Genomic DNA, 13,846 nt, shown 5'->3' on the forward strand with positions numbered 1-13,846 from the left:
AAATCTAAGTGAAAAAAAAAACTCTAAATATATCCATAAATATATTTCAAATTTAGAAAGTTGGAAAGTTAAAAGAAAGTCAGCAGCCCAAATCTTAAAACTCAATTTATATTTCTGTATTGGGATTTTTAAAAAAGTGAGTTTTGGGTTTCAGGTGGGAAGAATGGAAATATACTTTTGCTTCATTTATTTCCATTAGAAGTTTTTATTTTTTATTATTTGCTTTATTAATGACTGCTGCTTGTTAAAATCATTTTAATGTTTATTGAAATGAATATAATTCAAACAGCTGTCCTGCCAGGGGTAAATTGTAAATCAGTGTTCATTGACACTGCTTTGGGTTTGTGCTTCACTAAAATGTATCAGTTTATTTTTGGGACTCCGTGTACATAATTTCGCTCCACCACATGTACCACATGAGATGCGAATGACAATAAAGAAACTCTGACTCTGACTTTATGAGCATATTGATACAGCATTTCATAAATTTTTGCCTCATGTTTTGTTATTAACATATTAATTCATTATTTTGTTAGAAACACTAAAAAATAATTCTGCTGGTTTTCTGATTAATCAGTGATCACAGAAAAAATGATTCTGTCCTATTTATGTATCCATACATAGGTATGCCTACCTTTCACTACAATTTTTTTATTTTTATTTTGCACATTTATGTTATATTGCTGTCTTGGGGGAGTGGTGGCACAGAAGTTAGAGAAGGTGGGTCTGTGATCGGAAAATCGCTGGTTCAAGCCCCGGTACCGACATCAAACATGTGGGTGGGGTAGGTGAAGCACCCATACCTGCCCCCACCTTCATTCGTCCCACTCTGGGCCCTTGAGCAAGGCCCTTAACCCCCACCATCTGCTCCTCTGGGTGTCCTAGATGGCAGCTCTCTGCTCCACAATGAGCGCTGTGGTAGCTCAGTGGCCTGTGGTTGCGTCAGGAAGGGCATCCGGTGTAAAAATAACTGCCAAGTCTTCGTGCGACTTAGTTCGCTGTGGCGACCCATAATGCAGGAAGCAGCCGAAAGAAAACAAAAAAAGTTATATTGCTGTCTTAAAGCACAGAATATAATCAGAGACAGTCTTATAAACGACATTTAGCCTTATTCTGAGCTCATGGCTTCCATATAAAGTCCAGATGACTTTTCATGTCCAGCTGTGCTTTGCTTTGATTGGAGCATCTCATTGAGCAGGTTGTTGCAGGGCACTTCCCCACTCAGGTGTCTGCAATACAGGTAGTCTTCAACAAGAGCGCTGAGGGAGCGCAGATCCGACAGACACAACAGTAGATGAGTGAAACGTCCGAAGGACTGAGGCGAGGTGGTCAGGGTGTATTCCAGCAGGGCACCTTCAATCTGCTCCTGAACACTCTCTACAAACTTGCAGTCTTCAAGCTCCTTAACATCTGATCAGTGAGAGAAAACCAAAACCACAATCAGATAATAGCACAACTGTTCTGTGCTCTAGACTGGACAGTTTAACATTTGGGAAGTATTATTCACAATTGTTACAAATAATTTGAAAAATCTTCTTAAGCTAATTAACATTGTTTCATAATGATCCTAATCATTATGGTGAGTATTCTTCAGCTCCACCAAGGAAACACAAGACACTGTTTTGAAGCGGTGTCAGACCCCAGTGGACCCCAGTGTAAACATGAAAATCCATAGGTAAAAGTAGGGCTGGGTACCTTTCTAAAAAATTGGTATCAGTACCAGTGTCGGTACCTTCACTTCGGTGTCGGTTCCTGGATGGTTCTTTTTTCTGTATCAATTTTGTAATTACTATTAATTCTAACAAGAATAAAATTACATTACACATTACAGTACAAATTGTGAGTTTTATTTTTTTAACTTTGGTATTTTTCTATTCCAAGCAGTTTTCTTACATTAAAATAAACAAATAATTTCCAGGTAAAAAGAACAGTTGCAAACAACAAGTGACACGTCAGTGTCTAATGTTAACTGCTACACACTGAGGACCTTTTCACTTAACAGTTTTTCTTCAGAATCAACATGTCTGCTTTCTCTGGACACAAACAAACCCGCTCCTGGCTGATGGTGTCTCCAGCAGTAAGAAATGTTCACTCGGAGGGTGTAGATGATGCTTGTTGCACACACAGATACCTGGTTGTCAGTTTGATAGCACTGACATATTGTCCCTCACATTCCACCAGCAGGTCACTGGATTCACTGAAGTTAGGGTTGATGCAGACTTCTGTACCTCTGTGTCTCTTCCTGAATCTTCTCTGTGGTTCTCTGGGATTTAGGGCTCTTATCATCTCTCTAATTGGCATTAGAACACAAAACATCAACGATAACATGGTTGTGTTATTATTGCTCAAAAACCATTATCTAGGCTGAGAAATAAAAGCTTAACTGGTCAACAACATCCTTTAAAGTTTACTTACTTCCACCATGCAGCCTCCACTGTAGTCAAAAGCAGCAAATTTTTAACAACAAAGTTTGTGACTGTCCTGTGGCCCCCACCTCGCTTTTCTTTTGTCTGCCTCTGTCCTCAAATCAGGGTCAGAGGCTCCTGGGAGGAGAACATAAACAAACGGTGAACATTAGCTGAACTGTTTAACCAGCTGACCCAATGGAAGAGCACAATTTTAGAAGATAAGCGTCATCTGTTACTGTCAATCTTTAGTTAGCTTCTGAGTTTAGCTAGCTACGTAGATAAAATAAATTTACACACTAATATCTTTAAGTTAACGTTACATGGATCCAAGTTTAACTCTCAGCGATGTACGTATTAAGCTGCAGTAACGTTAACAAACGTAAACTTACCAGCTGAAATCCCAGACACAGCTCCGTCCTCGGAGTTCTTTGATGAAGAGGAGTCTGGTCGTGGAGATAATGAATCAGTCCGTTCATTCTCTCTAACACACACAGGCTGACTTTAATGCTGAGAGGAGGGGGAGGCTGCTGTCATTATCTCTCCTTCCAGAAAAACACGGAGTAACTTTCTGCTCGTAAGCAGAAAGTTGCGTGTGTTGTCGAAGCCGTTCGACAACACACGCGCTGCAAACGTGAACCCCGTCTGTGGGCGTAACCAGCACCATAGACATACAAAGCTGTAGGGCAGCTCTACACAGCTATGGGTGTAAATACATAGTCTGTTTGTCATATGTCCTGCCGGCGTGATGAAACAACGTGACACGTTACAGCCAATACAGAAACTTGACAGCAAAAAAAGAGTGACGTTTCTATCCATACACTGACAAACGCAGTTCGGTCAGTGCTACAAAAGAACCTCAATTCGGTATACAGCCCTAGGTAAAAGTAAGGTCCTTCAAATATGTAAATAAATGCATGTTAGGCTGACTGGTGTATGAGAGTGCACTGGTTTTGCAGGATCAGAGCCAATGGTGCAGGTGGACTGCAAGAGACTCAGTCGAGTAAAAAAATTTTTTAACAAAACAAAATGCTGACATGACAGCAAAACTTACTTGAAAGGAGAATACATAGAAGATCACTAGGGAAAGGCTTGCCATCACAGGAGAACCCAGACAATGATCGGCAGCCCAGGACAGGGAAATGCAAGTTTAAATACCTGACACTAATTACGGTAAAACAGAAAAAGCTGGGAAGCACAAACAGGTGCCAGGAGGGTAACTAATTACAGCAGGAGAGCAGGACTAAGACAAAAACACCAGAGGAAGACAGACACCAGAAAAACACAATCCCTACAGTACCTCCTCCCACAAGGAAGTCCTCTGATGTCCCAAGACCACCACCCCAAAGTTGGGTGGGAGGAAGGGGGAAGCAACAGGTCAGAGGGCACAAGGGAAAAACATGAGATAGAAACCAAAAACCGACAGGTAGAACCTGGAAACTAGATATAGGGGAAACTCAGGTAACAAAACAAAAATGTTCAGATAGACAGTCAGGGTACCATCCAACATGTGACAACAGCACAGGCAGGCAGCCAGGTGGCCATCTAGCACATAGTAACAGTTCAGGTGGGCAACTGGGGGGCTGTCCAGCACATGGTAGCAGGTCCTATGGGCAGCCGATTGTGATGGACACCCTGAGACCATGACTGCCCAGCACAGGGAAAAGGGAGTGGGGAACCATGAGTTCTGCAGCTGTCATGGAATGCTCAGGAGCTGAAGCTGTCATGGAGACCTGCAGTTGCTGTGGAGACCTCTGTGACTGCAGTTGCTGTGGAGACCTATGTGGCTACAGTTGTTGTGGAGACCTCGGCAGCTGCAGTTGCTATAGAAACCTATGTGGCTGCAGTTGCTGTGGAGAACTTTGTGGCTGCAATTGCTGTGGAGACCACTGTGGCTGCAGTTGCTATGGAGACATCTGAGGCTGCAATTGCAGTAGAGACCTCTGTGGCTGCAGTAGACATGGGGACCTTGGGGACTGCAGCTGTCATGGGGACCTTGGGGGCTGCAGTAGATGTTGAGACCTCGGGGACTGTAGTAGACATTGAAAACTCGGGGGCTGCAGTAGATGTTGAGACCTCGAAGGCTGCAATAGACGTTGAGACCTTGGGTGGGGTTGCAGTAGATGTTGAGATCTTGAGGTTGCAGTAGACATTGAGACCTCAGGAGCTACCGTAGATGTTGAGATCTTGGGAGCTGCAGTAGGCATTGAGGAGACTCCAGATGTAGCCATATCAGGAGATGTAGCCACCTCAAACGGCATGGACCCATCAAGAAACAGCATGGTGCCCTCAGGGAGTGGCGTGGAACCCCCAGGAAGCAGATGGAATTCTCAGGGAGTGGCGTGGAACCCTCAAGGAGCAGGGTGGAATCCTCAAGGAGAGGCGTGGAACCCTCAGAGTGGCATAGAACCCTCATGAGTTATGGAACCCTCACCAGGCATGGAACCCTCATGAGGAGTGGAACTTACCAGAATAGGCATCCCTCTAGAGGTGAGGGATGAGAGGCATCCTCCTGGACCCTCTCGTAGGAACGGTAAGAGGCATAATGGCTGACTCTCACTGAGATACTGAAAGGTAGTGAGGAGTCTGAGCCAACCCCCATAGAGACTCTCGGAAGTGGGGTGTCGGGACAACCCCTACAGAAACTAGGAGGTGGTGAGGTCCAATCCCAACTAAGACACTTGGAGGTGGTGCTTCAGGACCATCCCCCACAGATACTCTAGGACAGGGGTCACCAACCTTTTTGAGACGGAGAGCTACTTCAGTGGGACCGAGTGACACGAAGGGCTACTTGTTTAATACAAACAAATTTGCATGGCTCACCTTTAATTATAGTATTAATAATAATATATTTACACACATATGAATATGTGACTGCCTGATCACATCTGATCTGATCTGTATTATTAAAGACTCCTCACAATGATTATCAGGAAGGATTTAGCATGTGATAAATTATTATTCATAATTAGTGATTAGGACTCTCAATCGAGAACTTGAGTACTCAGTTTGAATCCCTTTTTTTGGCTCTTCTGTCTGACTGTAAATTGTTCCTAGCTATGACTGGGAGTGTGGCTGGTTGTTTGTCTCTTTGTCTGTGTCTCTGTGATGGACTGGAGACCTGTCCTGGCTGTCTCCTGCCTTCACTCAAAAGCAGTGGAGATTGGCTCCAGTCCCAAACAAAGCGGACATAATGGATGATTTATTACAGCAGAAAACTGATATTTAAACATAAATTACCATTTCTTTTATGTTAATCTCAATCAGTAACATTTGAAATTCTGTATAATTTATAAATATTTTATTAACTGTTTTGTACAAATGAACACATTCGTAACATTCATTCAAAATATGCCTTTTATTACTATTTATTACTATTAACAGCTTCTGTAACATTTTTAAGAACCTATTAACAATAAAATCTTCCAATCAAGCCCTGTTTGCACCAATTGTTGTGTCTGTAACATTTCAGAATAACTCTAACTCTAGCAGATACAAAATATCATTAATTAAATAAAAAAAAAATGACATTTTTAAATGAATCATGTGACATTAGTACTGATCCTCAGATCTGCATTTTTTACTAATCATCACATCTTTGACTCTTTTTAAATAAATTATTTTTCACATATTTCATCATTGCTTATTTCAAGAGCCCCATACCTGAAAATGCCTCGTGAAAAATGTCTGCCTGCTCAAAGCTGCTTTTAGCGCTGACATTCTTCTGCCTGTTGTTAGCCACCAGGGGGCTAGTTAGCACTGAAGCTAACATGTTAGCTGATGAATTGTTGCTCCATGTTGTTTTGCTGTCGCCACAGCCCACTAATGAGACACAGACACGCTTGTCTTTCAACACTGTGAAATACCTTGTCCTTCCAGCCACTGTGCAAATGTGTTTTCTGACATTTTTCTGCCATTTTCCAATCTGGGAGGTAAAATTAGCTTGTAGTTGCATTGCTGAAGAGATAGGAGTGTTCTATGCATGATTCTGAACTTTGACCCCAGACAAGATTGCTAAACTGTATGCATAAAACAATTTCTTTTTAAAGTTTTATTAATTATTTTCATTTCAAATATACATCCTTGCAAATGTTATTTCTTAAATTTAAAAAACATAACTAATGACGATTTGTAGGTGGTGCTCCTTGAAGAGCGCTATTTTTAGAACATGCCCCACGGGTGAATCAAGAGGTCGCCCGCAGGCACCTCGTTGGGGACCCCTGCTCTATGAGGTGGTGAGGTGTCCAGCCCAACCTCCACTGAGACACTGGGAGGTGGGGCGTCAGGACCAGCCCCCACAGATATTCTAGGAGGGGGTGAAGTGTCTGGTCCAACCCCCACTAAAGTGGGGTGTCAGGACCAGACCCCACAGAAACATTAAGAGGTGGGGTGTTGTGGCAGTCACCCACTGAGACTTGGAGAGCTGGTGTCTCTAGTAGCCCAGCCTCACCGGGCTGAGTGGGGAACATTGAGGGTGCAGGAGGTGCCTGCGGAAGTTCAGTGGACCGGTTCTGGGTCTGTCCTTGGCCCCTGCTATGGATACGATGTGAGCTGAGACCCTCTGAAGACTCTGGACTGTTATGAAGCATGAGACTCACGGGATCTCTGGGAACACTGGAGGAGAAGAACAACAAAGTCCATGCTCAATAATTCAGGTATACAATCTAACAGTTTTCAGTCAGGTCATCTGGACAGTTTCTTTTTTTGTGATGAAACGTTTCGCCTTCGATCTGGAAGGCTTCATCAGTCAAGGAAACGCACAACAAAACTGATTCTTCCCCCAACAGCTTACTCCAAAGTGGAACAAACCAGTTTTGCTTGTGATAAGATGGTCTCTTTGGTACGCCCCCTCCTCCATTGCCGGCCCTTTTCCTTGTTGACAGTCTTGTCAAACTGGTTGAAAACTGGAGGAGAAGGTGTAGTGACCTCTGGTGGAGAAGGTGTAGAGACCTATTGTAGGTTCATGCATTGTTTTTTCAGAGTTATTATATTGACAAGTATTTCATAGAACTCAGGAAGTTGAACAAGTCTGGGTTTGGAGAGTAAGAGTCTCATATTGGATCTGTAAGGATGGTACCATTTGGTGGCCCGGTTTTGTGTCTGTGTTCCCTAGTGTTTTCTCTTTAGTTCAATGGTGCCACCCTTGTCTCGTCACAGCTGTTTGTAATCACGTCTCGTCTTGTCCCTGTATATAAGTCGTCTGTTCTGTCTTGTTCTTTGTTGTGTCGTACTCGTTGGGTATCCAGTGTTCTCCTGCGTCTCCTGAGTTTTCCCTGAGCTTCCTGAGTCCTTTCTGAGTTTCCCCCTGAGCCTTCTGTTTCATGTAAGTTTTGCTGCCACGTCAGCTTGTTATTTTGTTCTTTATTCGTCATTAAAATATTTATTTTTGTAATCTGCCGAGTTGAGTCCTGTCTGCACAACTGGGTTCGTCCCTGAACCCGAACCCTGACAGGATCGAGTACTATTGCATCTGTATTGTGGTTGAGAAGGGCAGATCGGATCAATCTCTGCACTTGTGTAGTGATGGAGAGAAATTCAGTACAAGACTTATCTGAATTATTGGGACAATCCATGAGAGAAACGTCAGCTGACACACGTAGAAGCTGCCCATCCTGGTTATCTTGCTGGGCTGCGCTCAGCTGCTTCACCAATGAGCTGGGGCTTGACGGCTCCTCCTTCTATGAAAATCTCCCCTATTCTTTGAGCTTGGTGTGGGAAGAACTGGGTGCAGGATGGAGCAGGAAGCCAGTGGTTTTGGCTTTTCTTTTTCGATGGTCCCGTTATGGTTGTGGTTTGCCTGGAGCTGAGCCTTCCTCCTTTCTTCTTCCTCGACAAGAAGGGGTGACGGCAAAACCTTAATCACCGGGCTGTGGTATCACTGTCTCTGGACCGGTTCGATTCAGAACCTGCTCTGCCAGATGACGGACACCTGTTCTTGGGCTCCATAATCAGCCCAAGACATCCACCTGCTGGGTCCTTATTGTGAGCTGATCATTCTGTCAGAGAGAGTGCTGGTTTTGCAGGATCAAACCCAATGATCTGGGTGGACCACAAGAGACTCCATCCATCCATCCATCCATCCATCCATTATCTTTACCCGTTTATTCCATTTTGGGTCACGGGGGGTCGCTGGTGCCCATGTCCAGCAATCACTGTGCGAGGGGCGGGGTACACCCTGGACGGGTTGCAAGTCCATCACAGGGACACAGAGACAAACAACACAAACAACCATTCACTTTCTCACTCACACCTAGGGACAATTTAGAGTTACCAATCAGTCTAACATGCAAGTTTTTGGTCTGTGGGAGGAAACCAGAGCACCCGGAGAAAACCCACGCATGCACGGAGAGAACATGCAAACTCCAGCCAGAAAGGCCTCTGGACCGGGGTTTGAACCAGGGACCTGCTCGCTGAGAGGCAGCAGCTCTACCAGTTGCGCCACCGTGCTGCCACAAGAGACTCAGTGGAGTAAAATAAGTATATATTTATTTATACAAAACGCTGATATGGCAGCAAAATTGATTTGAAAGGAGAACACATAAAAGATCACTAGGGAAAGGCTTGACATCACAGGAGAATCCAGACAATGATCGGCAGCCCAGGACAGGGAAACACAGGCTTAAATATCTGACACTAATTATGGTCAAACAGAAACAGCTGGGAAGCATAACCAGGTGGCAGGAGGGTAAATAATTACAGTAGGAGAGCAGGACTAAGACAAAAACACCAGAGGAAGACAAACACCAGAAAAAAAAACAATCCCTACAATTGGCAGTGAGAGAGTGAATGGTTGTTTGTCTCTATGTGGCCCTGTGATGGACTGGAGATCTGTTCAGGGTGTCCCCCACCTCTCACACATTGATTACTGGATATGGGCACCAGTGACCCCCACGACTCGAATAGAAAGAAGCAGGTAAAGATAATGGCTGGATGGATGGATGTTGCTAAGGTGCAACTGAAAACCAGAGGGTTGTGAGGATCTTAAAGGGTAAGATCTAAAAATTAAAACAGGAATTAAATTTAAGTAAGAAGCAGGTGGTGAATGGATTTTCTCTCCCTCTCTCATGTTCACGGTCATTGTTTTGAACAAAAAAGCATAGCTTTCAACCAAACTTTAAAGACCAACCAATTCTTCAAAGAACAACTGCTATAGCAACCCCCTGTATAAATGACAGTTGTTGCAAATCAGTACAAAACAATATATATAAATTATAAAGCAGACAGGTACAATCTGATCCATCACTTGCATTTTCATTTTCTGTATTTGTTCACATTGTGAAAGTATTTATTCATCATCACAAGCAGACCAAGAGCCACTGAAACATTTTGGGTATATACAAATCAGACTTTTTAAAATAAGTCAAAACGTATCTGCATTAGGGATGCACAATATTGGATTTTTGGCTGACATCCGATATGCTGATACATTAAAACTTATTTGGCCGATGACCGATGCTGATACCGATATTTTATATACTTTCCTTTGTCAGAACATAGCCCTCTTATTTAGGCTTATTTGCTACAAAAATTGTGCAACAGATTTAAGGGCTGGTGACATATATTCAGTAACAGCCATATGATATGCATATCACTTTAACTTATATTAAATGAAAAGGGTTAAATGTTATTTATTAGTATTAGTCACCTGCAATGCTGTCTCACTTGTGGAGGCTTGTTCCAGGTTCCTAGCTGCAGTGTGGGATCCTCTGCACTCTTGTGCATGAAGGACATCCTTTTTAAGTTTGAAGTTTTTGTCTATCCATTGTGCCATAAAACTAATCATGCTAACGGGGTTAAGATGACGTCCAAATGTCTGTGGTAAAACTCACCCAACAAGTTGTGCTATCGGCTATTAGCTTCTGAATGACGTCGGAAATGACGGCTTGTAACTCGGGTAACGTCACGTCGGAAAAATATCTCTGACTAGGGACAATGTAGCGAGGCTTAGCGTAGTCCATAAATCTTCGGAAGCCGACATCCTCACCAAGGAAAAATAAAACTTCCATACCGCCAACATTTTGAATTTTTCTCTCCGCCGTGAGATCGGGTAGGCGCACGTGACGTCATCGCGTTGCGCTGCCGCTGTAATGTTGTCACATTGTGTTGCCGCTGCAGGTAAAAATGGCACCTTTTATTTCGGCAAGTTATTTTAATGCAATGGCCAATGTCCGATATTGAATTTTAATTATAATATCGGCCAATATCGATACCATGCCGATAATATTGTGCATCCCTAATCTGCATTATTCTAATTAAGATTTTTTTTTATTAAAGAAGATTGTCAAGATTCAGGTTTTGGATTCAGAAACAGCCAGACACAGAGTGTGAAACCAAAGACAACAGTTTTATTAATTTGACTGCTTGGTGGGGAGTCAGGGTCCAGCAGTGGGAACACGTCTTTACAGACAGGTGGGGTGAGAGCCACCTGTCAGAGCTTGAAGTGACGACGTCGCCACAACTGGTGGGTACCATACCATTTTATTTATAGAGCACTTAAAACAGCGACAAGGCCAACCAAAGTGCTGTACAGACAGAACAACAGACAACACACAAAGCAATATACAAAATGAAGTAAATCAGAATATAGACATAAAAACGATGCAGATAATAAATATGACAAACCAGTGTGGAGCGTACAGGTTCAAAACACAGACCCTCTGGTGTTAAAACCTACTGAATAGTAGTGAGTTTTTAAACGGTATTTGAAAACCGAGAGAGAGGGGGCCTGTCTGACAAGCAGAGGCAACTCGTTCCAAGACTGAGTTGCTACAGAGAAGGCCCTGTCACCTCTGCGCTTAAGACGAGTTCCTGGAACTGTGAGGAGCAATTGGTCCGCTGACCTCAGGGAATGTGGAGGGACATACGGTTGTAGCAAATCAGAGAGATGGGGAGGTGGAAACTGTTCAGCGATTTGTAGACATACAGGAGTATTTTGAACTGGATTTGAAAGTGAACCGGTAACCAGTGCAGTGAGGCCAAAACTGGTGTAACGTGCTCTCTTTTGCCTGTACTGGTTAAAAGTCGGGCTGCTGCATTCTGGACCAGTTGTAGTCGTGCAATGGAGGTCTGACTGATACCAAACAGGAGCGAATTGCAGTAATCAAGCCTAGATGTAATGAATGCATGTATTACTGTCTCCAGTTTCTTTTTGGACAATATGGGCTTCAGTTTAAACAGCCGCCTCAGTTGGAAGAAACATGATTTAACAATCATGTTTACATGATTGTTAAGTTTCAGGGAAGGGTCCATTATCACTCCCAGATTTGTGACTCTTTGTTTTTTTGACAGGGATAGAGTGGAGAGGTCAATGCAGTGGTTTGTGATCGTGCCGTTGGGAGGGAACAACATGACTTCAGACTTCTTTTCATTGAAACTTAAGATGGGTAGATAAGATAGGGCAGGCAGCTGTAGAGGGAAGCCTTTAAAACTGTGGACAGCGGGGCAATGCAGGGTTGTGGTCCAAAGGGCAAAGTAGGGGTCAAGTACAGGGAGTCAGAGTTCCAATAATAAATCAAATTGGTCAAACCATAATCCAGAATTAGTTGTCACCAGGGTCAAATGGGCAAAACAGAGCAGATGAGTAGCAGGCAAAATGGTAAATCCAGACGAGGTGTGAGGTTGAAATCCAAAGAACAAGGTATGAACAAGAATTAGATGGCTGAATAACAAAAAAATACATGCTGGCTGTCATGTTTTCTGCCCTGCCTGCCATAGTTCCTGTTCATGTTTATTTTTCCTCTCAGCTCCTGTCAACCTGCATCTCAGTCTGCTCATGTAACCATGCCCACCCAGCTGAGTCACCACAATCAGTCCTCATGCAGCTCACCTGTTTTCCCCTGTACTTAAACCCCACAGTCACACTATTCAGTGCCAGATTATTGAAAGCCTTTGTGTGAGTAAATTTCTAGCTTTCATGCGACAGTCTCGTTTGTCTTCCTGGTTCTGATCTCGTGCCTGCATGCCTCACGGATTACTCACCTTGCTCATCCCCTGTCTGTTTTGGATTATCTGCTCTGTTCACAGTAACAACTTCTGCTTCTTCTATTACAACCATATTTTCTGGATTACATCTCAAGTTTTGCTACTGATCTCTGATCACTCGTGTACAACCTTCACCTGTTTCTCTGGACCTGCCTTCGGATCTCCCCTCCAATTGTTCATCGCTCTGCTCTGCTCCAAAGCCAGCTTGCCTTCACCAATGGTGACATCACACAAACCAACTCCTCCAAGGAACCCCTCCCTCAGCTGCCAGTGAGGGTTGCTGCCTGTCAACAGAACTGTCAGATCACAGCCACTGAACACCTGTTCACTAACCGTCCTGTCTCTTCAGATTGTGCCCGACCAAGGACTCAGACCTCCACCAGAAGCAGCTCATTAATAAAACTTTTAAACCTTCCGTGGTGTATGTGATCTGGTTCAAATCCCTAAACCTGGTTCTTATCACAAGCAGTCAGAAGGGCCATCCAGGGCTGTTCCAGGGCTCAGGTGAGCGTCCAGGAGGCCTTCTGGCATGTTGCAACGTCTCTGGTGGACGACCAAACAACCATCCAGTACATGGTGAAGGGGTCCGATCTGTAGCAGGCGATGGGGTCCAATCTGTACAGGCATGGGGTTCTAGGACTCTGCAGCAGTTGTGGAGGCCTAGGGGTCTGCACCAGGCATCGAGATCACAGGGGACGTAACCTCTTTGGGAGTTGTGGGACCCTCAGGATGCTTTGGGTCCTCAGGAGGCTGAGAACGTGGAGGTGGGCTCCTGTCCCCGACACCCACTGTGAGGTGTGGAGATGGGCTGTCGTCCCCGACACCTACTGTGAGGCGTGGAGATGGGCTGTCGTCCCCAACACCTACTGTGAGGCGTGGAGATGGGATGTCTTCAAGTCTCTACCTCTTCATTGGCAGAGGTGGGTCCTTAGGAGGTTTGGCCTCAATGAGTCTCTGCTGCTTTGTTGGCTGGTGTGGGCCCTTAGAAGGTTCAGCCTTGTCAGACTGAACAGGCACCACCAGAGGCAGAGGGTGCTGGTGACACAGGAGATGAGGGGTCCTCAGCTACAGATGGGGCCAAGGAATCAGCTGCAGGTAAAGGGACCATGGGGACAATGGCTGGCATGAAAATCATGGGGTCTGCAGCCAACTATGTTGTGGAGTCTGCAGCCATCTTGTTCATGGGGTCTGCAGCTGACGTGGAGCTCATGGGATCTGCAGCCAGCTTGATCGTAGGGTCTGCAGCTGACATGGGGCTCATGGGGTCTGCAGCCAGCTTAGTCGTGGGTTTTGCAGCCGACGTGGGGCTCATGGGGTCTGCAGCCAAAGTGGGGCTCATGGGGTCGTCAGCCGAAGTGGGGCTCATGGGGTCATCAGCCAAAGTGAGGCTCATGGGGTCGTCAGCCAAAGTGAGGCTCATGGGGTCGTCAGCCGAAGTAGGGCTCATGGGGTCGTCAGCC

The 13,846-nt window shown here is 44.7% G+C and overlaps 1 protein-coding gene across 1 annotated transcript in view; it reads right to left on the reverse strand.

Moving 5' to 3' along the window:
• Nucleotides 1-1,108: 1,108 nt before the first annotated feature.
• LOC119425077 (nuclear receptor subfamily 5 group A member 2-like) overlaps nt 1,109-13,846 on the reverse strand; it is a 20,717-nt gene continuing 7,979 nt past the window's right edge. Inside the window, exon 7 of the mRNA XM_037692601.1 lies at nt 1,109-1,410. Within this exon, the coding sequence (XP_037548529.1) occupies nt 1,109-1,410 (302 nt within the window). The remainder of the gene's footprint in view (nt 1,411-13,846) is intronic.

Source organism: Nematolebias whitei, chromosome 18 (genome assembly GCF_014905685.2).
Source record: "Nematolebias whitei isolate Nwh7 chromosome 18, NemWhi1, whole genome shotgun sequence".
NCBI classification, from domain to species: Eukaryota; Metazoa; Chordata; class Actinopteri; order Cyprinodontiformes; family Rivulidae; genus Nematolebias; species Nematolebias whitei.